The following is a 26,769-nucleotide window of genomic DNA, read 5'->3' as shown; positions in this document are numbered from 1 at the left end:
GAATTGGCCTCCAAGTTCTTGTGATTTAACACCGCTAGATTACTTTCTGTGGGGCTATGTAAAATCATTGGTCTATGCGGATAAGCCACAAACCCTTGACCATTTGGAAGACAACATCCGCCGTGTTATTGCCGGTATACGGCCACAAATAATGTTGGAAAAAGTCATCGAAAATTGGACGTCCAGATTGGACTACATCCGAGCCAGCCGTGGCGGTCATATGCCAGAAATCATAATATTTAAAATGTAATGCCTCAAGATTATCTTGCGGATAAATAAAATTCATGTCAATCGAATAATCCATCGTTGTTTTATTGCAATTTAAAGTTCTATAGCTCTAAAAAAAACACCCTTTATAACTCATGAAAATAATTGAGTTTATCTATTTTTTTTTCATTTTCACAGGACGCTGAGGAAAGCACAAGACGTCATTATAAAGCTCATCTTTCAAAAAATAATGATATGCTTACCCATGCACCGAAGAAAAATTTCTCGAAATCCAATGTCACTTCCTTAACACTAGCAGAGTCTGTAGAAGAGCGTAATAACAAAACTAAGTTGTTCAATGTTTCATCTGCAACTTGTCTGGTCCATGTTATCAACTAGAAGAAGAAAGAGTATCACAACAATGCACAGAAACAACTCGAATGTTCACTACCGAATGACAATAGTTGTACATAGACGTAGTTATCCAAACAAGTATTTTGATCATTATAAATTATGGAGAATATGAACTATAACACATAAGGTATGAGTTTTTTTTAATCAAAGCTTTCTGAACAATACGCAAAAATCCGCACAATGCAATCAGTTCTCTAGGATTCGTTATAATGAAAATAATATGTGAACCGAAACTAGAAAATGATCGTTACAAGTTGACGCATAACTTGATCATTAAGGTGAAAATGAAACACATAAATTCGACAAGGTGAAGAATGGCTTTCACTGGATTTTTTCGATCGAACGATTCGGTTCTTCATTAGAGATAACAATGAGATTTCTTCGATTGATACACGTTAAATGAGCTATTCGTAACCAAATGGATCAGATATGTAAATGACAACGCTGTATAATTAATTTCATAATTCAAAATTGACTATAAAAACTTAAGATTCGATTTCATTTCGACAAATTTGCGTTTATTCTGGATCTCAGAGTAATAAACATAGAAGGAAAGAGCATATGTCTTTTTCAGTAAGGAAATTTTGTCCCCAACATGAAATGAAAACATATCAGTGATACAATATTTCACTCAATTCGAGAGTTTCTCCATAAAGAACGGACTTCTTATATCTCATAGTGAATCAACGTTTCATATCAACTTAAAATATATCGAAATAAATACCTAAATATATCAGAAATTCCGAAAAAAAACTTCAAGCGCGCCAAATGACGTGAAACAACCGATGACACTAAGAGAGCAAAAATTGCAAAACCTTGGATTTCAGTAGGTAGATACGGAAAATCAACGGAATTTTGAATTTTTGTTGATTTGAATAAGCAGAAGAAGAAAATTTAAATCGAATTGGAGCAAACATAATAAAAACGAGCATATTCTACACGGGTGAATTGTTTGAGTTGAATCATTTATTAATATCGAAAAGGAAACATCTTGTGGAAAAATATTATGTTATGCTTCTTATGTTAGATTCAACACTTCACTTCAGAACCGCTTCATGAAATTATATTGGAGTAGGTATGTGGAAAAGAAGAATAAAAAACCTACACGCAAACTGAATTTAATATAATAGGCTTAAATGAATATGACTACACAATAATTTACCTAGCTCGAAATTAACTGATGATTTTGAGAGTATAACGTTCATTAATTTGGCGTAACACAAAAATTTCAACAATAGAGTCCAATTATAGGTAACATAAGTAAATGTTATTTTTCGAGGTATATAACTTAAAGTTGACATTACTGTTCAAGATGGCTACCGATTTAACAGGTGTCAAATGAGTTATTCTCAGTTTGGTTTGGCAATTCATCTTGAATAGACTCGAGGCTGAACAATGCTTGCAAATAGTGCAATTTCATTTCAAAAATAATGGTTCTGTGCGGAATACGTATCGCGCACTACGTCCATTTTTTATTGTTTAGCGTTGAAGCGCACTTCTGGTTAAATGGCTACGTCAACAAACAAAACTGCCGCAATTGGAGTGAAGCTAATCCTCAAGTGTATGTCGAAATACCGTTACATCCCGAAAAACTGACTGTTTGGTGCGCTTTATGGGCTGGTGGAATCATTGGTCCATACTTCTTCAAAAACGATGATGGTCAGAACGTTACAGTCAATGGTGATCGGTATAGAGCCATGATTACTAACTTTTTCATTCCTGAATTGAACAACCATGATGTCCAGAAGCTGTGGTTCCAACAAGATGGCGCAACATGTCACACAGCTCGTGCCAGAATCGATTTATTGAAAGACACGTTTGGTGACCGCGTAATTTCACGTTTTGGACCTGTGAATTGGCCTCCAAGATCTTGTTATTTAACACCGCTAGACTACTTTCTGTGGGGCTATGTGAAGGCATTGGTCTATGCGGATAAGCCACAAACCCTTAACCATTTGGAAGACAACATTCGCCGTGTTATTGCCGATATACGGCCACAAATGTTGGAAAAAGTCATCGAAAATTGGACGTCCAGATTGGACTACATCCGAGCCAGCCGTGGCGGTCATATGCCAGATATCATATTTGAAATGTAATGCCATAAGATTATCTTGCGGATAAATAAAATTCATGTCAATCGAATAATCCATAGTTGTTCTATTGCAATTTAAAGTTATATAGCTCTAAAAAAAACACCCTTTAGGTACCTAGATATGGTAAGGTAACGAAATAACCAAACACAACTGCAATCAAACATTTATCAAAAGAAAATTGTCCTTAGAGATGAATAATGTTGTGTTCCGAATAGGTGTTAGAAAAATATTTGGTATAAAAAAATATTTTCAATAATTTCTGTTGAGTTAAACAGATGAAGAACATAAAAATCGATCAATTTGATAAAGTAAAGATCATTTTCACATGCATAATACAACTAGGTACTTTATGCAATAAGTTATTTTCTTCGTCAAAAATATATATTATACCACAATATAAATAGGCGTGAAGCGTGCTTGAAGTGTAGAGCTTGTCATTTGAAAAACAACTCTCAATTAAAATAAGTTGTTCCCCGCTCACACTGAATACAAGTCGTTGCAATATGTCACACGGGCGTAGCCAGGTTTCAGTTTCGGGGGGGGTTTTAGGACAAAGGCGTATGCAGAAAGGATAATGGGAGAAATAAGAATTTTTTTCATAGAAATAAATGAGTGTTCGTATTGTGGCTGCATGTACATGATATAGCAAAAATATCAAACTCGTTCTCTGTATATGCCACTGGTTCAAGAAAATAATGCGAATAAAAGTGCTTGACATAACCATAATCATATTTATTATAAAATATATATTTAACCATATAAAAAAACAAAAAAGAACAATTACATTTGATTTTATTTACATATTATAAAAAAAGTCCTCTGTTTTTCTTTTTAAATATATCAACTTCATGAGAGCCAACCCATTCAGTCTATTTTCACTAGTTTCATTTCTTAAGTATGTTTTGAGAAAAAAAGGATTTTCATTTTTTGAAATTTAGTTTATTTATTTGCATCGATTCCTATGAATATATTCAGGAAATACGTCGTTGTATTCATACAACAGAGTAACAGAGTACTCAAATTCAAATTACTGTGTAGAAAGTTTATATACAAAAAATCGGCAAAAAATGAAAATTTTCACCTTTTTTGCATTTTTTTCAATGTTTTACCATGAAATTTTGGTGGCAAACCTCAGATTCGAATTCTGTACCCCAGAAACAAAGAAAATAAATCGAAGAAATTCAAACTACCCATCAACTGGGTTTTAGCAGAGATAGATATATTACGCCAATTTTGAACTATCGTTTTAACCAGGTTTATCGGACAAAAAACTTGATGGAAGAAAACGCCAGAAGATGAAATTTTTTTTGTATTTGTTTTTCAATGTTCCGTCACGAAATTTTGGTGCTAAACTTCAGATTCAGATTCAGCACCAAAAAAAAATACATACGATCGAAGAAATCAAAACTACCCCATAACTTTTCCTTGAGGGGAATATGTGAGCACAAATTGACTGGATTACGTGGAGGTAATTTAATTCAGATTTCAGATTACAAATAAATTAAAATGAGAGTGATAATTTCATTCACTTTTTACAAATTCCATTAAAAAAAATATTTTCGAGATTTTGAATGATCTGAAGTTACTACTTCAGATTCAGATAATTCTACATACTGAATTAGATCGAATAAAATTCGTTAAATTGTGGAGTCATCAATGCATGTTTAGAATCGATAGAAAATCTCAATACTAAATGGTGTTTTTTTTAGAGCTATAGAACTTTAAATTGCAATAAAACAACGATGGATTATTCGATTGACATGAATTTGATTTATCCGCAAGATAATCTTGTGGCATTGCATTTTAAATATGATTTCTGGCATATGACCGCCACAGCTGGCTCGGATGTAGTCTAATCTGGACGTCCAATTTTCGATTACTTTTTCCAACATTTGTAGCCGTATATCGGCAATAACACGGCGAATGTTGTCTTCCAAATGGTCAAGGATTTGTGGCTTATCCGCATAGACCAATGACTTTACATAGCCCCACAGAAAGTAGTCTAGCGGTGTTAACTCACAAGATCTTGGAGGCCAATTCATAGGTCCAAAACGAGAAATTAGGCGGTCACGGAAAGTGTCTTTCAATAAATCGATTATGGCACGAGCTGTGTGACATGTTGCGCCGTCTTGTTGGAACCACAGCTCCTGGATATCATGGTTGTTCAATTCAGGAATGAAAAAATTAGTATTCATAGCTCTATACCGATCACCATTGACTGTAACGTTCTAGCCATCATCGTTTTTGAAGAAGTACTGATTCCACCAGACCATAAAGCCCAAATAGTCAGTTTTTCTGGATGTAACGGTGTTTCGATATACACTTGAGGATAAGCTTCACTCCAAATGCGGCAGTTTTGTTTGTTGAAGTAGCCATTCAACCAGAAGTGCGCTTCATCGCTAAACAAAAGAAAATGGACGTAGTGCGCGATACGTATTCCGCACAGAACCATTACTTTCGAAATAAATTGCACTATTTGCTAGCGTTGTTCAGGCGTGAGTCTATTCATGATGAATTGCCAAACCAAACTGAGAATAAACCACTTGACAGCTGTTAAATCGGTCACCATCTTGAACAGTAATGCCAACTTAAAGTTATATACCTCGAAAAAATATCACCCGTTATCTACTTACGAATATATACTCCTGTTAACTTTTTGTTTCGTTTTAATAAATTTTGACATCTCAAACATTTCGGGGGGGGTTTGAACCCCCAAAACCCCCCCCCTGGCTACGCCCGTGATATGTCATCTCATTAAATAACTGTAATTTCGGAATATATTTGATTTGCATAGACGGATAACAAACATATGAACATAGTTGTATATTATTACGAATGCCGCATATAAATTGCAATTTACCGTGTGGATATGAATTAAGAGTAGAAGTCGAATTACTTGTTGAAGTCGCTCTTGAGACGTAAATGTTTGAAATCGCTGTATAAATGGACTGAATTCAGTTTCTAGAGGTAGTAATAAAGCTTGAAAATTTATTCCGTCGTATTCATTTACACAGTATACTCAATGACCTAGCAAATTATTCAAATTTATTATTATTAAAATTTACCTAATTAAAACATGTACCAGATGAATATATAATAAAAAGTGTGAATTTGGGTGAAATTTGGTTTTTAAATTATAAACCTTTGGATTTGTCGAAAGAAACACAATATTTGTCATTTAATTTATTATTTAATTTCTACATTAAGTGGTTGTGCTGTCGGATAAACTGTATGCTTTGACTTGTGTAAGCAATTTGTGTTCCATTGGCACTAATAAATTCTCTCTTTCTCTCTCTAATGAAGTCTTTCGGATTAGGTAATAATCTACGGCCAAAATTATTCAGTGGCGTAGATTCAGGGATGCGATGATCCTTTTCCTATTGAAAATTGAGGCTACAGTTTTTTTCTCTAGAAAATTATTCCATATTCAAAATCAACAGGGTTTTACTTGAAAAAAAGGCTCTTGATTTTTTTTTTATATACCGTTTTTGAGATAATCGAGTACGAAACAAACTGTATTAAAAAAATTCTACAAAATATATTTTTCAATTTTTCCCAATGAGTGGGAAATGATAGTACAAAAATTATCGTCAGATGGCATTTAGTTGAACATTTTAGAAAAAATATTTATTAGATACTTAAACAACAAAAATATTTACAAAAATGGTTTGAACGTGACCCATTTTTCTCAACACACATCTCGAACCGGCGCAAAATTGAACAATTTAAATTTTTCAAATGAGTAACCATAATTTAATTTTAGATAGTGGTAGAACTGAAATCTGGACCACCCTGTGAAGTTATATTGTCCCCAAGAGTACAATTGGAGCATGCATGTAGGTACAGGTGCTTGAAAGTTCCTGATTTCATGACAGTAATTTTCCCATTTTTTATAATCTTTATATTAGTTCTTGAATTCTCGTTCATTCATGCACGAATTGCACTCTTGCAGACCTGCGGACTCTGAAGGTTCAATTTTTTTTTTATGTTCTGGTTCCCACGAAAGGAGATATCCTGTAATGTTCAGAGAACATCGTGAGAACCAAGGGAAAGAAGGTAGGAATTAGTGTTCTTTTTGAATTTATGAAGGTTATATACCTCGGGGAACACCTCCCTAGGCTGTGTTCCAGAGCCTTGCTGTTCGTTGAATGAACGAATCTTTGAAAAGAGATGTTCTGCAGGTCTCCAACGCGACCACAAAGGGGTGTGAACTTGACGGGTTAACCTCGAAGAGACTGCCAAAGGAGGAACGATTGCTGATATTTCAGAAGAGCATCGCCCTTGAAAATTTTTATAAAATAGAGACAGATCGCTAACTTTTCTACGGTGTTCCAAAGTAGTGAGCGAGTTTGTAAGCGAGGCATCACTGACGAGACGAATTGCCCTTTTTTGGACAGAATTCAGCAGTTTCAGAATATGTTTAGGTGCCGTACTCCAAACATGGGAACAGTACTCCAGGACAGGTCATTTCTGTACTTTATGAATCATAAGTAGCTGACTGGAAGTGAAATAGCTCCTAGCACGAAACAGAAAACCAATTTTCTGGGATGCAGTTTTGGCAATTGATCTCACGTGATCTTCCCAAGAAAGGTTATTGCTGATAGTAATACCAAGCATCGAGATGGACGACCCCAAAGGTATAGTTACTCCTGATAAGTTTATGTTGGGCATAGTGAGATCGGTCTTTCTAGAGAAAAGACATGCTTGTGTTTTGTTTGCACTGAAATCCACCAAGTAATTGGATCCCCATTCAAGAATTATTGCCGCATAAATGAACGAGCAATCAAAAGCTTCACGTAATGCTTTTCTCTTGAACATTCATCACAATTCAATAATATCTAAGTTGCTACTAACGATATTCAAAAAACTATACCATTTCAGATAAAATAACCCAACCTACTAACCTTTAAATTAATTCTGTAGTCAAATGCTACAGTCCTCTACTTACTTGAATTCAAAATCGTAAATGTACAAATCTCTCAGTTTATTCAAGAATGAAATTCTGTAATAAGTACTGATTGAAAATTTCCTCTTATTCGAAACAATAGGTGTGAAAGTGATTATTAATTCCAAATCAAAGTTTTTTAATATGAATAGTCATTCTCCCAATCAATTGACCTCCTTCCGTTGACGAAAAATCTTGCTGACGAAAATAGACTGACAAACTCCAACAGGATCATCGATAATGAACGAGATAGCACAGGAATTCCGTGGAGATGGAAGCATAACTTATTTATTGCCTTCTCCGCAGGGTCAATCGTACAGTTTCCTCGAGAAACGAGGATAAGCACATTGAAGAATCGAAAAAATCGACAAATTACCGCGACCAGAATCCCAATTGGTACCTTATACGGAAAACGGTTGTACCCTTTTCCAAGCAGGCATGCGACATAACCTGCATCGATATCAATCATTACCTATTCTGACTATATCTGTGAACGTATTACCTACTTGATGCTTGCTGCACATCCTATAATAATATGAATAACAATTAAACGCGGGTTGAATTCGTGTCATTCTCGTTCATATCTTCATCTGAACTTGTTTCAACGTTATATATTGCCGCTTTTGTCAATGGACGTATACGGATGCCCACGTAGGTACTGAATGAGAATTGAATAAATACGTCAATTTTCAACAATGTGAGTGTCAGGAGACCAGCGAAGTTTCCATTTCTTATTTATGTATGTTATTTCTCCATAGAACTATATTGAGTCGCTGATCACAGTCAAAATTTAACAAAGGCCAATATCATTTAACCGAAAATACAAACAATGTAGAGAAATACTGGAAATATCGGGTTATGTCGCACGATTTAATGTACAATTTTAACCCTTTTCGATATATGCCATTAATTATATATCAGCTCAGAGCAATAAACATAGATAGAGAAGAGAGAACATATGTCATATGCAGTAAGTAAATTTTGTCCTCAACATAAACTATCAATTTTGACAAGAAGCGCGCGGAATTAAAACATATATTTCACTGAATTCGCGAGTTTCTCCACAAAGAACGAACTTCTTATATCCCATAGTGAATCAACGTTTCATATTTACTACAAAAATATTGAAATAAATGCCTAAATATGTTATAAATTCAGAAAACAAACTTCAAGCGCGCCAAACGACCTGAAACAACCGATGACACTAGGAGAGCAAAAGTTGCCAAACTTCAGCAGATAGATACAGAAAATAATAAATATTTTGCACATTATAAATTCGACAATTAGGAAAAATATCGGATTCCATATATTCAAATTTGAATATTTAATCGGGAATCACTCAAATGAATATATTTCATTCAATATAATATACATACATAAGGATACAGTAAAATTGTGGATTTGAAAATATATCACAATCCGACAACGTGCCATGATTAGCAATAAAGGTCAACTTGTTGAATTTTGCTTTCGACTGGATGGCACTACATGCTATACCACACACCAAACTATTGTTATGGTGGGACCAGTTTTTCGAGAACGTTATTCCTATAGGAATGGTTCTGTAAATTATCCAGCAATATCTGATTAGCAAAACTATGTGATCTTCAGCTGAAGGTTTACGCTTATAATGAAAACTAGATCAGTTCCGATTTACTATATAAGCTATAAAATAGAGGAGCAGATTTGAAAACTATAACTTTCAAAGCATAATAAGGAATTACTACTAAAAGCCACTCTAGAATTTTATTGCACCTGAAAGTACTAAATACAGAAATACTTGAATGATCATTTCTATTATGACTGACATTGTGAAATATACAGTCAGTTTAGTCAAAGTTACAGTACCAATTTCGGAACTCGGGATACCCATCTATAAACTCGTATAAACTTATGTTGGATACCTTAACATATGTAGGTTTTGTCAAATTTTAGGAAGTCTAAATACAAGTTTATAGCTGGGTATCCCAAAATAACGCGGGTAACTTCTAAGAAGAATGGACTAATATTGAAACTAGACAACAAGGGAATCTTATTTTCAAAATTTTATTTCATGTTATATATCTTTAAAATTTCGCAAAATATCAAATTTCTTTCGAAGGACTCTTTTACGGTTACTAGAGAAAATAGGTATTTAATCTGAAGAACCTTTACCCTTAATTGACTGTTTAAAAATCAATATTAAAACTAAGAAATGAGTATAATCTTCAAAATTACAGATGAAGTCAAATAAATTAGGTTACTAACTACCTTGGGATTCAGAGAAACGACTAACTTTTAGACAAATTCTGATTGATTCTCACACTCATTACAAATTACTAAGCAAAGTAAGGAATAATATCTCCTCCTGAGCAATGTCATAACATAAAATTAAACCTCGAACCCTTTTGAAATGACTTCATCAAGATAATCCCCTTGACTCCATTCCAGATAATTGGCATTTATATTTACCTCAGAAACCTCTTTTTGGAACGTCCTGAATTTAGCAAGTTCCTTCAGCCTTTCACTTCTCTCCCTTTCCAACTTTTCCAATCTTTCGGCCACTTGAATCACAGCGTCGAAAGAGACACGAGCGAACTTCGTCTTCCTTTGAACATCAGCGCTATCTGGTAGTTTTTCAGCCTGCTCGTCCAGGTGTGCCAATATTTTGGACCCGTTAGCCCGCAGTTCCTTCAGGCAGTCCATTTGAAGTGCCTTCGAAATTTGTCTGAAAAAAAAAAAGAATAATTCAGGCTATATCCATGATGAGCATTATACATATTTCTAATTGTAAACATGAAGTAACGGGTGTTTTTTTCGAGGTATTTAACTTTAAGTTGGCATTTTTGTTCAATATGGCGACCGATTCAACAGTTGTCAAGTGATTTATCCTCAGTTTGGTTTGAAAATTCATCAAGAATAGACTCACGCCCGAACAACGCTTGCAAATAGTGCAATTTTATTTCGAAAATAATAGTTCTGTGCGGAATACGTATCGCGCACTACGTCCATTTCATTTTGTTTAGCGATGAAGCGCACTTCTGGTTGAATGGCTACGTCAACAAACAAAACTGCCGCATTTGGAGTGAAGCTAATCCTCAAGTGTATGTCGAAACACCGCTACATCCAGAAAAACTGACTGTTTGGTCCGCTTTATGGGCTGGTGGAATCATTGGTCGTACTTCTTCAAAAGCAATGATGGTCAGAACTTTACAGTCAATGGTGATCGGTATAGAGCCATGATTAATAACTTTTTCATTTCTGAATTGAACAACCATGATGTCCAAGAGCTGTGGTTCCAACAAGACGGCGCAACATGTCACACATCTTGTGCCACAATCGATTTATTGAAAAACAAGTTTGGTGACCGCCTAATTTCACGTTTTGGACCTGTGAATTGGCCTCCAAGATCTTGTGCCTTAACAACGCTAGACTTCTTTCTGTGGGGCTATGTAAAGTCATTGGTCTATGCGGATAAGCCACAAACCCTTGACCATTTGGAAGACAACATTCGCCGTGTTATTGCCGATATACGGTCACAAATGTTGGAAAAAGTCATCGAAAATTGTATGTCCAGATTGGACTACATCCGAGCCAGCCGTGGCGGTCATATGCCAGAAATCATATTTAAAATGTTATGCCACAAGATTATCTTGCGGATAAATAAAATTCATGTTCATCGAATAATCCATCGTTTTTTTATTGCAATTTAAAGTTCTATAGCTCTAAAAAAACACCCTTAACAAATGGTGTAACCAACGCGACTCTGTTTTATCTGTACAAAAACTATTTTTGAGGAGACCGTAATTTAGAGTAATGTTACTAAAAAAAACACCCTTCAGAATATTTTTTGGATCTCCCTTAATTAACATCTTTTTTAGTTTTCGAGACAAGATAAGAAATTTTTTTATCAGATAAGACATTTTTTTTTCAAAAGAAAACAAGAAATCTTGAAATATCTTGATTAATAATGAAAACCCTGAAACCTATTTATTTGTGAAAAACAAACATATTTCAGCGTAACATAACATATTCCAATCTAATGCACAGAGCTTTTGCTATAGCAATTCACAAACTAAATTAAAAATAATAAATGATAATCCTGTTGAACATGAAATTGATAACTGGATAGGAAAAATCAAATCATTCTTCTTGTTGCTATTTCGCTAAAAGAAATTATTTTTGTCAATTACGGAAAAACTTTAGAAAATGAATTTAAACAATGTAAGACATCAATTCCATACACTTCAACTGAAAATAGCTTCGAGAGTTAAGCACTCAACATTTCAAACCAATAGATAGAAAAAAATTTGAATGGATTTGATTATTTTCTCTCATCGAACTGCTTACAATGAAAAATAATCCCTATTTCCACTTTACTATGAAAAATTCTCAAGGATGAATTCGGTAATATTTTTTTTCAGTAAGTATGACAACGATTTTTCATTTTCAAAATCAAAATAAAATAATAATATAATTTCACTCTCAATGCAGTTCAGCCTGATACCCTGGTATCCATAACATTCTTCACTGATTAAAGGTATGTGATTTTTTTTCAAATTAATTTGTTCGTATTTTCGACAGCCAAATAAGTAAAAGTCCGAATTCGATACAATGAATTTTTCGGAGAAATCACTAATTATACCCTGATTGACTATTTCGTCATGTTATAACCTTCAATTTGAGATAATCGGAATTCAACACCTAAGAAGTACAGTAATTATCAGATTTATGAATCTCAATTCTTATAATCAGTTTCCTAATGTGCAACAGAACCGGAAATCACTGATCCTTTTTCGTAATCTATTCATCTGTAATGAAGCTATTCGGTTTAAAAACAGCTTTCACCCTACAATAAGAAAATTTCTCTGGCAGTATAGCTTTGTATCGAAAAAAGAAAAATTTCTTCATTTTCTTTTTTTTGAAATAATTTCAGAGGTAGCTAGTTATATAATATGTACCTACGCTAAAAATCGTTAAAAAATTAAATATAATGGCTGTTATATCTCATCTACGAAAACTCACCGAATACTTCTTCTTGGACACACTACTCAACAAATAGCTTGCAAGTACCGAAGAAATAAGTCTTCAGGGTACTTGATAAGATTATTTCGAAGAAGAACAAATACGCCCTGATGTAACTGATAATCTGGAAATTTTAGTCAATGGCCAGAATTTATTGCATAGCTGAAATGAGTACATACTCTTGATTGAATGAATGGTTCCAAACATTCCTTAGAGCATTTCGAGTTACTTTGTATTCTTCGCTGAGATAAGCTTAATTGTTTTGCTGATTATATGATCATAGGAGTATAATGGTAAATTGGACACAGCAATCGAAAGAACAAGTTTACAGAAAAAACAAACACTAATTGGCTTTCAGTCAATATAGATACAAGGTGCGTTAAAAAAATTTATCCATCGAAAAAAGGAATCAGCTACGCTAGAAAATCGATTCAAAACAGTGTTTTATCAATAAATTAAACTCGTTTTTTTCAACAAATGTAGCGTTATTTGACCTTAAATATTTTGAATCAGATTTAACTCTATGTTTTAAAATTTTGACACGAATATTTTAAAGCTCGCTACTGATGAGAAGATAAAGTGGTATATATAGTGACTTAATTACACTTTACATTCTGAATAAATACCAAAAATAAGGTAAATGGGGAATGCAAACAAAAAGAAGCCATATTTAGGCTCAGCCAATCAAAAACGAGATCACGCTTGTCGCCACTGTGGTTTATTAAGTCACTGTAGTGGTATAGCACTGAGGGTGACATCTGTGCACCAGGGCTGGAACTTTATTGAGTAAAGTGCTACTAAAATGTTTTCTTCTCAGACTCAGTAGATCTCCTGAGAACAATGGTAGATTCTAGTTCTTATATTAATGTATTCCGATCATCCAAATGTAAAGAGTTGACATTATTTCAAATTCGGTGACCAGAGTAGATAATATCACCATAATTCTTTAAATGACACTGATCTCACTGTAGAATTCATAATTTAGAAAGGGTTCAATTTTTGTAATATCCAATAACTTACCTGCACTGGTGGTTGAGAAACTTTCTTGTTATTTGGCTAGGCACTTCTTCACTCCTTAATTTCGATAATGTAGATAGTAGACTTCGACCTGTAGATTTACAGTTCCCCAAAAATGGTTCAAGTTCTTGAAAGTAAGCAACCCAAGCGACTTGATCGTGTTGGCTTTCCCCTCCGCATATCCTCGGAAGATGAATATTTTTGATATATTTCTTTAATGTTGGAGCATCGGTGACGGTGACAGTCTGAAATCAATAAATAAAATTGATATTGCTTCATCATATATTACCTATTAATAAGCAGGATACCAATAATCTTCACATGAATAAATATAAATATACGAAGTTAAATCATCAAAAATGATTTGTTTCTTGTATTCGAAATAAGATGTATAGGTAAGGAGTTGATTCAAACTATGAGTGTTTTCAACATATCTATACAACATATCAGAATACTGGTATCTTCAATTATTTAACGTAGGCAATAATTTTTAGAATTTATTACAGTTCACAATACTTGGCGAGATTGACGAAGGATGTTAGAAAAAATATATGTATATTACATAACAAGATGCACAGACACACAAACCAAGTGTTTTTGGACATGGAGAAAGCCTCCAATAAAATGTGGTCCTAATGATTGATTTATAAAATGAAGGAACTAGCATTCTGGTATCTAGTATCTATCAAATACGAAGTTTATGGTCTATATAAAAGGAACGAGGTCTACAGCAAGGAATTTGGAAGCAGCTATTCCACAAGGATCTGTTCTACTACAAACTCAAAACAGTTTTGCGATGAAAAAAAATTTTGGCCTGATTACAAAATGCATTTAAAACCATCTTGAACCACTTCAATTTATCGTCTTACTGTCAGTTTGTTAAACCGCACATCCTTGTAAAAGCCTTTACCTATTTCTTCAATTGTCATCCGATTTCGATGAAGTTTGGTACGGATATTTAGTTTTGGTCGTAGATAGACCCAATCGTTGAACCATTGTACCTAATGGCATTTCCAAATGGAGGAACATTATATTGATGGAGATTTGGACATTTGGATCGGATAGTAAGAAATTATAGAAAATTTCAACTCTTTCGGCGTTTTTTTTTTAAAGAAATTTGTTGTGGGTACTTAGGTTAGAACATTAACTATCGCATTTGACTTGTTACCTTCTGGAAACGATGCTCTAAGAAAGATGAAACATTATGCCACACCTTTCGTCAAAGATTTTTTCATTTCAGACATCCTGAAGATGACGAACCAATTTGCCCAGTTCTCAAATAGAACATATGACTGAGCTACTCCGACGATGCAGGATGAAGATGAATTCAAATAAAACCGATATAATCTGTTTTGGTGCTAACAAATAGAAAAAGAAAGTAAACGTAAAAATATAATAAGACAATATTACAGGCCGAAAAGGAGAAAAAACAAGAAGAAGACCTTACAAAGAGCATTTGACAAAATAATATACATGGTATGTGACATGATATAAAAGTTTCTTGGCACATGAGTAAAAAACAGTAAAGAGACGAACATAAAGAGATGATGATGGAATGATGAAGGAAAGAAAATTCATTGAAATGGAGGAAAAATATAAATAACAAGTTGAAAAGTATATTGGAAGTCTTGGTCAAAAAGACCCCTCTATTCAAGTAACGACAATAATTGCAGGAACCACTGAAAAGCTCATATTTGAAGTTTATCCTACCCCGGAAGAATTGAATAAAAAAGTGGTGAAAATAAGACATCAGGAGCAAGGAAGAAATTTCGATGTTCTGAAAAATATAAAGATCTGATTGTAGATATATCAAATCTTTACTAGATGTTGAAACAAAAAGACCGAAATACTTCGATTTGAAAATTTCTCATTGTATAATACCTATGATAGTTCAGGATTATTATAGGCAGATAACACAGTATATTTAAACAACAAACTATTGATTAGATATTATTCGATTAATTCAGCCAGTTTCAGAGATTTTATAAGATTAAATTCTTTTATGGCGAAACCTCCGATTATCTCGAGGTAGGATAACGACTCAACGAATGTATTTGCATCGTAAATATCATCTTCCATGGTATAAGATGCTTGTAAACTGTGAACATAAACTTCGAATTTTCCTGTTAGGAGGTGAAATGTTTGCTCTTTATAGTCTTCAGTGTGTAATAAATATGGCTACATTAACAAGCAACAGACTCCTTGTTTGGAAGTGATGATTTTTTTCGCGGGAAATTTAACTGCTTGAGATAATCCTTTGCCCTCTCGAAAACGGTGCCGAAAGAGGGTTTATCCGTTAGATAGATTGGAAACCTTCATCTTGCAAGATGAAGGTGTGAGTCGACAACTTCTGAACCTCTGATGAGGAAATCAAGTTATTGAAAAATGCTGTCTTGTTTCAACATCATTTCCTTTTGGATATTAATTACGAAAATGATGTGAGCATATCTCAAGGCACACAAGTTTTTATCTCTCTTTGATTGTTTCTTCTTTTGATTCAAATTTGGAATCATTTTGTGAGTACTAGATACATACTACTGGCAATGGTTAAATCTAGCTTTGCATCCATGCGCCCTTCTTTCAGGCAGCAGGGCACTATCATACCCAATGACGTTGAAAGGAGTGACACATAACTTGGCCGTTCGATTGAACGGATTTCAAACATGTGTAAGATATGTCAAGAAGGAGCTGTCCACTTTGTATAATTCTCTACAGGCTTCAGAATAGTGTTGATCTATGAAGTTCAAGTTGCTTGGGACAAGATGCCACAATTTGTGAATCAAATACTATCAACCTTTGTTACAAATAATAAACGATCTCACTTAAATGATGCAGTGACATATTGATGAAGAAGCAGAATCTTATTTATCATTGTTGTCAATATAAAAATCATGACATTATTGTGTAGAAACCTTCTCTATTCGATATATCTCTTCAATATTGACGGTTTAGGCACAATGATGTCATAATTTTGATATTTATATCAAATTGCCTGCATCAAGTAGACTCGTTTGACCCTTTTAATTTATAATTCACAGTTATCAGTTATTGATCAGAGTCAACATCGACCTAGAGATAAAATTAGATTCTCTGAAATTTTCATTTCAATTGTATATGTTGATTTGTATAACTAATTCACAGAAGAGTAAGTGAGAAGATCTAAGACTACCTGTTGTGATTGCTATCTCTGTAAGTTCCTGAAATGAACTTTTTGTTTGGTTGTCATCTAAGTTGGGTTATATGATACTACTGATCCCCACAAAGAGTAAAAAAATATGTGAATAGAATGTGAAAATGAACTCAAGAATAAGAGCATCTTCTTAATGGTTTTCTTGAAACATATTTCCGAGCCTACTAAACTAGAAGAAAGTTTTGTGATTAGTTTCGAAGCCTCCGAATTTCAATATCAGATCGCAAAATTAATTTTGGATCATTCTGTATGATTTTGATTGGATTTCTGTCTATTTGCGCCCGCCAATCCTTAACATCTTAGTCTTATCCTATGCCAAAGATTTTAAGAGGGTTATACATTGACAAAAAGTAAGGGAGCTATTTGAATCAATTTGATTAGTCTTAAGCCTCCCCCCAGGGAGGCTCAAGAAATATCATTTGATACCTACCAACTTGCTACTACTTCAAATGACTGAATTTGGCAGCAGCCTCCTTAATTTCTTTGAAAAGAATCTGAACTTTGGTCTGAAAAGTATTATATATTTATGTTATGGCGCCCACCATTTCAGCTGAATAAGTCAAGATTGATATGATTGCTAAAAAGAGGTGTTTAATAAGCGTGATTGGAGAAAAATGATTTCTTAGTAGGAATTGATCAGATTTCAAAACCCCATCTCACCTGAATTCTGTTTGTAACAGTCTTTTCTTCGGCAGTGTTGTTCTTGGGACTCCAAACAATATACCTGGAGATGTGGATGTGATTTTCGATGAGGCACACTGATTTGTCCAAAAGTTGAAGGATTTTGAAGTCCTCTTCATTTTCAACAATTATAAGTACGGTGAAACTGTTGAGGGATAAGTCGGTTCTGAAATTATAAAATCAGTTAAAAAGATTTTCTCCTCCCAAATCAATTAAAGATGCCAAGCGTTAACAAAAGGTAATAGAAATATAGGAGGAGGATAGAGATATAATTCAGAAAAATTTTGAAATTAGACATCTCAGAAAAAGGACGGTCTTCTCTATACAAAAATTCTTTTGTAACCAAGGTACGCATGCTGGAGTCATTTTATTCCAATATTATTCGGTTATGTAATGAATGATTTATTGAGCAGCACCGAAAAAGGTACAAAGGTACAACTTTGGTTTTATATCAGTCGGTAGGTATCCCTACAACCTGTAACAGTCTCTACTTTCAACAGTTTTATCCAATTTTGATGATATTTAGTATTGTTTTAAGCAAAAATGGGTATTCGGGTGGGACAATAAAAAGCCAAAAAAAAAATTAGCTTTTCCGATTAGTGCGTATTGTATATGTGTATATTGAATTTTATCGACACATAAAAGGGTTACAAGACTGAAACTCAATGTGGACCATCAATTTCTCCTTAGAAATTGAGTAAAATTGAGAAATCTAGTATTTAACTCCTTAGTTAAATACTAGAAACCATATAAGGTCAATTGTTGGAGAATTTTCATTTTGTATATTTTCGCAAGAATGTTTATCATTTAAAAAATGAACCAAATTAATATTTACATAGGAAGTATGTGATGGCACTAATTGATTTACGACTGACGAATAATGCAAAATAGAAGGACAATGAACTCGAATAACTGTTTCCAATGGGAATGATAACTTTCAGAAAATCGTAAATCGAAATTTTATCGAATGAACGGAAAACTGAAGGCAAGCGTTGTACAATCAGGGTTTCCCATTACAGTAGTTCTGTGAAATGTAGGTTATCTATCGACAACAGGTAACTGTATGATAGATAACACGAAGAACCCCTTTCAAGAACACAAAGCTTTTTAGCGCAGTAGGTATTCTTCGGATGGCATACGAAAAATAACAAAAATCAGTGCAAGAAGAGTTTAATCTGTGATTTAAATAATGAGTTTTGAGGGATATTAAGGTAATCATTTGAAAAGATATATGCAATAAACTAAGAAAAATTTGCAGATATAGTTGTAATACCAACAGGTGGTAACTATAGAAGATCTTGAATTATTTAAAAAAAATATTATTCAGATAATTAAAACCGAAGGACGGATTATATACAAAGAGGAATTAAAAGTTAAAATGAAAACAATAGCTGAAAAGAATAAACACAAATGGAAGAATGTTGAAAAGAAGAATTAAATTATACAATTTTGCAGAACAGGAATATAGAAGAAAGAAATCCTTAAACAAATGAGTAGTGGAAATTAACATCTTCTCGCATTCAACAAACTCGAAAGCTCTTGCTCTCAACATTATTCACACTGTTCTGGAGTTAAATTTCATAAAACTAGGAGTACAATAAGAGCCGTTGTTATAACGGGTGTTTTTTTTCGAGGTATATAACTTTAAGTTGGCATTACTGTTCAAGATGGCGACCGATTTAACAGCTGTCAAGTGATTTATTCTCAGTTTGGTTTGGCAATTCATCATGAATAGACTCACGCCTGAACAACGCTTGCAAATAGTGCAATTCAATTCCGAAAATAATGGTTCTGTTCGGAATACGTATAGCGCACTACGTCCATTTTATTTTGTTTAGCGATGAACCGCACTTCTGGTTGAATGGCTACGTCAACAAACAAAACTGCCGCATTTGGAGTGAAGCTAATACTCAAGTGTATGTCGAAACACCGTTACATCAAGAAAAACTGACTATTTGGTGCGCTTTATGGGCTGGTGGAATCATTGGTCCGTACTTCTTCAAAAACGATGATGGCCAGAACGTTACAGTCATTGGTGATCGGTATAGAGCAATGATTACTAACTTTTTCATTCCTGAATTGAACAATCATGATGTCCAGGAGCTGTGGTTCCAACAAGACGGCGCAACATGTCACACAGCTCGTGCCACAATCGATTTATTGAAAGACACGTTTGGTGACCGCCTAATTTCACGTTTTGGACCTGTGAATTGGCCTCCAAGATCTTGTGATTTAACACCGCTAGATTACTTTCTGTGGGGCTATGTAAAGTCATTGGTCTATGCAGATAAGCCACAAACCCTCGACCATTTGGAAGACAACATTCGCCGTGTTATTGCCGATATACGGCCACAAATATTGTAAAAAGTCATCGAAAATTGGACGTCCAGATTGGAATACATCCGAGCCAGCCGTGACGGTCATATGCCAGAAATCATATTTAAAATGTAATGCCACAAGATTATCTTGCGGATAAATAAAATTCATGTCAATCGAATAATCCATCGTTGTTTTATTGCAATTTAAAGTTCTATAGCTCTAAAAAAAACACCCTTTACATGCTATAACTGATTATATTTGGAAATTGTATACCAAGCGAAATCTAAGGACTGAAGTGCATCAAAGAAACTTGGCAAATCAATAATAACTGAGAAAATAGAGCACTCTACAAAGAAGTAGGTATAATATATAGCAAAAAACTAGAGGTGGATTATTTTATGTGGGCTATTCTGTAAAATCGGATCAGATCAGTGATAATTCTCCTTATAGTAGCAACAGTTTGCAGCTGATTCAAATTCATTGAATGAATCGAATAAGAAATTATAAAAATTTTATTCAATTCTTTGTTATTCCAAGTTGTCTCACACTAAATGCTAATGAAAAATATTCCCAGCAATGAAAAAAATAATTCAGATGGGCAATGCTCCTATGTGGTCCATCATTTCATGTCCGATCTGATTATATATGCTGAAATTCAAAACTACTCTTACTCACGTAGATAATGACGAATAATACAGCAGCAATTTGGCAATTTCATATTTGTTCAGTCCAGCGGAAGATACATTTTGAGCATAGCAAAGGACAATCGGCCTGCCATCGACGTCGGTGGTACCTGAAACAAGGAATTCATGAGAGTCACTCGAAGATGTTCGGTAGATTGAGATGTCGACTTCCGAATGTAAGAAATAATGGTACGCTCATGAATAATTCATCAGTTATGTAATATTCCAATAGCAGCTACCCATTCATTGTAATAATAGATGAATATCAAATTATATCCATTAGGTTTGCGTACTATTTACCGAAGGTATAAATCATAATAGAGCATAGGCAACGGGATTTTATTCACATCCCAACTATTATGGATTTTTTAGTGAGATACAAATGGAGAGATTCAAAAATACCGTTGGAAAACCATAAAGAATTTCGTCTGAATTAATGTTTTCTTGATTTTTTCATATGAATGTAGATACCTAAATAGTCATGGAAGGTTTCGATAGTTAACCTAACCTATACACAGTTACACCTGTTCTTAGTAATGATAATAAAATGTAAACAATACGATAAAAGAGAAATATGAAAATTATAAGTATAAACGGTTGAAGGAAAACATTAATTATCTGGAAGTGAATGTGAAGATGAGACACGAAAAACCAGAAAAAAACGAAACAATGGCTATACCTCTTAATGAGCAAACATTATGTAAAAGGGCACATGACTCAAAGTGTAGCCAGAAGAAGACTTTGCAAAGTGACTCAATAAAATAATTAGACATGCTTAAAGAGCTTCATGATATGTGAGCAATCAATAGATGAAAGACACTCTGATTATAAAAATGATAGAAGAGATAGTAAATAAACCGAGCGAATATTTATTGAAATGGATGACTGAACAGAGTGAAAAAAGAACAATATTCTGTCAAGTTACGTCAAGAAAAATGAGAGGACACTTATATACAGAGACCAGTAGAATGTCTAACAAAATGATCTAAGCATTATTGAAGTAAGTATAGTTTATATTTCTTCATTTTGATAAAGATTTCGTTTTGCATTTTCATGTTCAATTTCGAATTTCGTATTTCTGATTTTGGTTTTTCGTTCATTATAACTTGATTTTGAATTCATAGGTCAGGTCTACCTAAGTAGAAAAATTGTATTAAGAGTCCGTTCACGCGGCGCAAATTCAGGCGTTTTCTTAACTAATTCGGTCTTGATTTTCTCAGGAACGGTAAACGCTATCGAGATGATTCAAAACAATATTGGAAGGTCTTAATCCCTTGTATGTTCGTTAGGTAATAATTTCACTTCAAGTTGCAAATTAATTGTTTTATTGAAGTAGAAAGTACGATTTTCAATACCAATTTTGAATAATTTATTGTCGCTTCAGTTGACCTAAATTCGAAAATCTAATACAAATTGGTCATAGCCTATTTCTTCTTCTTTCCAATGATACCAATTAGAAATATATTACATCATAGTTACTCAAAATTCTCTGAGACGTTGTAAATCTGTTTCGAGTGCCAGAATTGTGAACTAAAAATCGTTGCTCCTAATTGGACTGGGGTCTAAAGATACCAATGTTTTTAAAATATCATCACATGTGCACAGTGTCAATTTTTTTATTCATTTATTGAATTATTTAGCAACACCATCTAAATACATATGTGAACACGAATACCATGTGCTAACTTGAGGAGGGCCGAAGAACCTCAACATTTTCGGCCTTTTTTCGATTTTTTGCACATAACTTTTAACCTAATGAGTTTTCTACCAAAACGTCCATTTTTAAAGTTGTAGAGCATTAAATTCTCTAGAATTTAGTATTTACAAACTTTTTCGTAAACCCAATATCAATTGTGATACAGTCGATCAAATTTTTTGTTTTTTGCCAATTTTAGACATTTTGAGGAAATTCCTCTAATTTTGACTGGCTGCAACTCGGTTGATATGAGGTTCAGAAAAAAGTTTCTGGGCACAAAATTATAGGGAATTCAATTGTCTTCAATTTGGAAAATAAACATTTTGGTCGGAAACTAATTAAGTTAAAAGTTATAAGCAAAAAACCAAAAAAAAGTTCGAGAAAAGTTGGGATTTTTCGGCCCTCGACAAGTTAGCACAGGGTCCTTGTGTTGGATAACTTGACAGAATCATTCTACAACACCCCCGAACAACCTGTAGAAGTTGAGTTCATTGAGTTCGGAATTTTTTCCAGCAGACCCCACTTTTTTTGCTTTGTGAACGGAACTATAATTTTCATCGGCTGTATCTCATAAATATTGAGGTTCTTCGGCCCTCCTCAATTTAGCACAGTCATTCCACAACACAAAAACAATCAATAGAAGTTCGGAATTTTTTCCAGCAGACCTTTATTGTATTTGTCTACTGGACTACCAATCAATTTTTATGAGCGCATCCACTGAAACTATAAATCGTAGAAAAGGCCAGATCGAATGGCCACTACACTCCCCAGACATGACACTTATACATTTTGTCCTCTGGTGTCAAAAGTCACAATCCCGAGATGTAGACAAATTATAAGTAAGAATATGCAGAGAATGTGCAGAAATTCAAGTTGAAGTTTTCCAAAACTTAAGGCCCGAATTCAAAACTAGGTTTATTTTTGTCTACAAAATAATGGACAACATTTCGAAAATCTTCTATAGAATTTTTTTTATTATTTTAATAATTCATTGCAACTATCATAACTATTCTACTATTTCTTTAACATTTCTCGGAAGTTCTTAGATTGTCAACCTCCTTTCTATCAGAGATTTTAGAGGTTGCTGCCAGCACGCTAAAAGGGTTGATCCATATGATTGATACCAACTATAAATAGTCCCCCTATATAAACCAAATTTGCATTGAACCAAAAACTTTTCATCTTTTGATCGAAGGAATCAATACGAAAGTTTTCCAATAAAAATTGATATTTTATAGCCCTTTATACCTATCGCTACATCATTCCGGTTCTTCAGAATATAATATACAATTTTGACCGATACATCATAACTCATTTCTGAAGGGACTATCAAATCCTAGGTACGTACACAAACTAAGCTCATTAAAAATATTTTGATAAGTCATCAAGACGGCTGGCTCGAGAAATAATAAATAGTCTCTCATGACCCAGGCATTTATTAAATACGACCCGAACGATGGCGCATTATTTTCCACGATCGTATCTTCGTAGAGAAACACTTCTTCGAGAATGATTTAGTGAAGACACTACTAGCATACTGCCCTTTGCGAGATTTATAATACAGCATATATCGTTGTGGGAGATGCCAAGCTGTAATGTCGTTATTCAGACGATGTCAGTTTTATCACGACCGAAGGTAAGTAAACGTTTGATTACCAAGTCATAAAGCGTGAAACCCTTAACTTGAAGTTTGTGTTGGTTGGTTCAAAGCTAACCATACTGGACGCAGAGTAATGGCATATGGGATATGAATATCGATGTATTCATCAAGATGGTGAATTGGTTGTCTGTTGTAAACAACTCATGAAAATATCTCGCCTTTTTAGATAAGATTAAATGTTGCAGCTGTTTATGAATTGGAAGAATTTGAAGATATTTGACATTTTCGATTATCTGATGTTTCGAGGAATTCTTTCCTCAGTTGAATCAATTTCAAAATTTTCTAGTGGACATTGTCTTTTCTCTTTTCGATGAAAAAATTGCAACTTGCTCATCAAAGTAGAATAACATTATATGTTAACCACACGAAAATATACATCCAACCCTTAAAAATGTTATAATGAAAATAAATCAAATTTTCACCTCAATTTTTGGGTAATGGTGTAGATGTATATCAGTTCCCGCATTGGTTGTGAGTTACTCAGAAAGTGAGAGAAATAAAACAGCTGTCTTCTTGGAAATGATTTCTGCTATCCCGTCCTTGTGTAGTCCCAATTTATTTCGAGCTGACAATGCACAAGAAATCTTCTCTCAGAAGTTTCTTGTCCAATGGTTATAGTTAATAATAATATCAACTGATAATAATAATTGATATCATTTAATAATATTAGCTAATGATGATATTTAACTAATATTAAGGCTAAAACAAATACGGGAGGATAAGACAAGACTACATAAATGATTCCCAAAGAGGAAGCTTTTTTGCAAGGTTTCTTAACCATCGCTAAATTGGCACAACTTTTAGGACCGTTTCACACGAGGTTGCACATGAGCTGCAAAGTGATCGGGACGCTGGTATTCTCTATCAGGTAACCATAACCATACCATACGGATTGCAGCGTACTATAGCTATAGCGATCACTTTGGAGCTCGTATGTACGATGCTGGCGTTTATAAGAAACTTTCCCATTAAGAGAGAGTTTACATCTGAACTACTAAAAGAAGCATTCCAAAAGGGATTCGAATTGAATCGACGGACACATCTAGTTCTAGAAAATTAAATATGGAAACCAACGGAATAAACAAGCATTTCAATGATATTGACAGAATTGAAGAAACAGATCTAAGACAACCAGAAGTTCTATCAATATACAGTATTGGCAAATATGTGTATCGATAGAATATTGAGGAAAATATCTGATGCGAGAAAAATAGATAAAATCCCATTAATAATAATAAATATGCGTGTTCGAAATGATTCAGTCTAAATTATTTGAAATTTAAGTTAGTATTTTGTAGGAAATGATGATGTATTCTCCTATTTTTATTTTGAGATGTTTTCACTGTGACATCGTAACCGTAATTCGCCTATGTTAATCACTATTGTATTCGACATAACGATGCAATAGGGAAATGAGAAAAATGAGCAGAGCATCCATTTCACTAGCACAAATATTAAGCATCTGCAAATATTTTTTTACATTTAAGAGACCATTAATTACAAAAAGTCCCTATTCCCCCCCCAAAAAAAAAACAGTCGATAAGTTTATTATTTTAGGATATTGCGTCCTTAATGATAAGGTCGAACGTTCATGCATTTCCCTGAGACCAATATCTGTCTACTGAAAAATGATGGTAGATAGACATGGAGAGTCCAACAGTAAACCATTTTTTTTGGGAATTTTTATAGGAACTTTGCTCTCATAAATTGCATTTATCTGATACATTCCATTTTCAATTCAAAGGATTGATAACCATGTTTTTTCAGAATATGTCTAACTCTTAGGCCCAGTTTCACCAAATGCTTTAATCTTGACTTGGCTCTTAAGTGTGGCCTTAGATCACGATTAATGTAATGTAGCGTTTCACCACACTCCAAAGCGCCATTTAATCGACCAATCGCGATTTAGCACTAATCGGCCATTTTTGGAGGATTATAACCTTTCAAGTTGAGATCCATAATTATTTATCAGTATGGAACTCTTGTTTATGTAATAATTTTTCCGGAAATTTCTAATTTTTGGGTCAATTTTATCAAAATATGACTATATGTATAGGCTCAATATTTCCCATTTAAAATACACGTAAACTTTGTTTTTGTGTTTTATGAAATTTATTGCAAAGAATAATTTATTGATATGTTTGATTGAAATATTATTTAAGAAGCAGTTAAACTTATTAATAAAAATAAATAAGTTAATGAAATTACTCATATAGTTTTTTTTCCAGAATGTGTGGTTTTGTGAAATGGGATAATTTCTTTTTAACTTCTGCAAGTTTCCGACATTTCGAAGCACATCACTCGACATTTTCGGCAAAAATTAACTTTGTTTTTTGTTTACAAGATGACAAATGATTTGAAATGTTATGAGTTATGAATGAATGACACCTGACACCTAGCGCCAATGGTGGTCATCACTGCTAATACGATACAGAACACTATATAACTTTTTGTTCACAACGTTGCCAAATGGTTTGACTATTTAATCGCGATTTGGTTAATCGCGATCATCTTCCGACGGGTTGATGCATGGTGAAACAGAAAACACTGTTAAGCCTGCTTTAGTAACAAGCGGAGTTTAATCAATCTGGGATCAAGTGCTGTTTGGTGAAACTGGGCCTTAGTGTAGAACATATACATTTAAACCTCTCTCGACCCTTTTTTTATAAGTGTGTCTCTTTTAAGTTATTGAGTCATGATAGCATTTACTACATGGTACTACATGGCGTTAAAGGAACCGAATTTCTCAAAGAAAAAAATTTTAAATTGTTTTAACAGACAGGTAACAGGTATCACTTCGCTTTGCAATGACCTTGATGAAGCCGCTTAGAAGGCGAAACAATTATCGAAAAAAATAAAA

At 33.8% G+C, this 26,769-nt stretch overlaps 1 protein-coding gene across 6 annotated transcripts in view; it reads right to left on the bottom strand.

Moving 5' to 3' along the window:
- The window catches only part of LOC123673564, a 378,426-nt gene that overhangs the window by 14,378 nt on the left and 337,279 nt on the right, over positions 1-26,769 (bottom strand). For all 6 annotated transcript variants that reach the window (XM_045608135.1, XM_045608136.1, XM_045608137.1 and 3 more), the window contains 5 exons: positions 20,546-20,663; positions 17,531-17,717; positions 13,684-13,925; positions 10,111-10,366; positions 471-602 (listed from right to left, as the gene is read on the bottom strand). In XM_045608135.1, coding sequence (XP_045464091.1) covers positions 471-602; positions 10,111-10,366; positions 13,684-13,925; positions 17,531-17,717; positions 20,546-20,663 — 935 coding nt within the window. The remainder of the gene's footprint in view (positions 1-470; positions 603-10,110; positions 10,367-13,683; positions 13,926-17,530; positions 17,718-20,545; positions 20,664-26,769) is intronic.

This window comes from Harmonia axyridis, chromosome 2 (assembly GCF_914767665.1).
Source record: "Harmonia axyridis chromosome 2, icHarAxyr1.1, whole genome shotgun sequence".
In the NCBI taxonomy this organism is placed as follows: Eukaryota; Metazoa; Arthropoda; class Insecta; order Coleoptera; family Coccinellidae; genus Harmonia; species Harmonia axyridis.
This window is presented reverse-complemented; position numbering and strand designations above follow the sequence as displayed.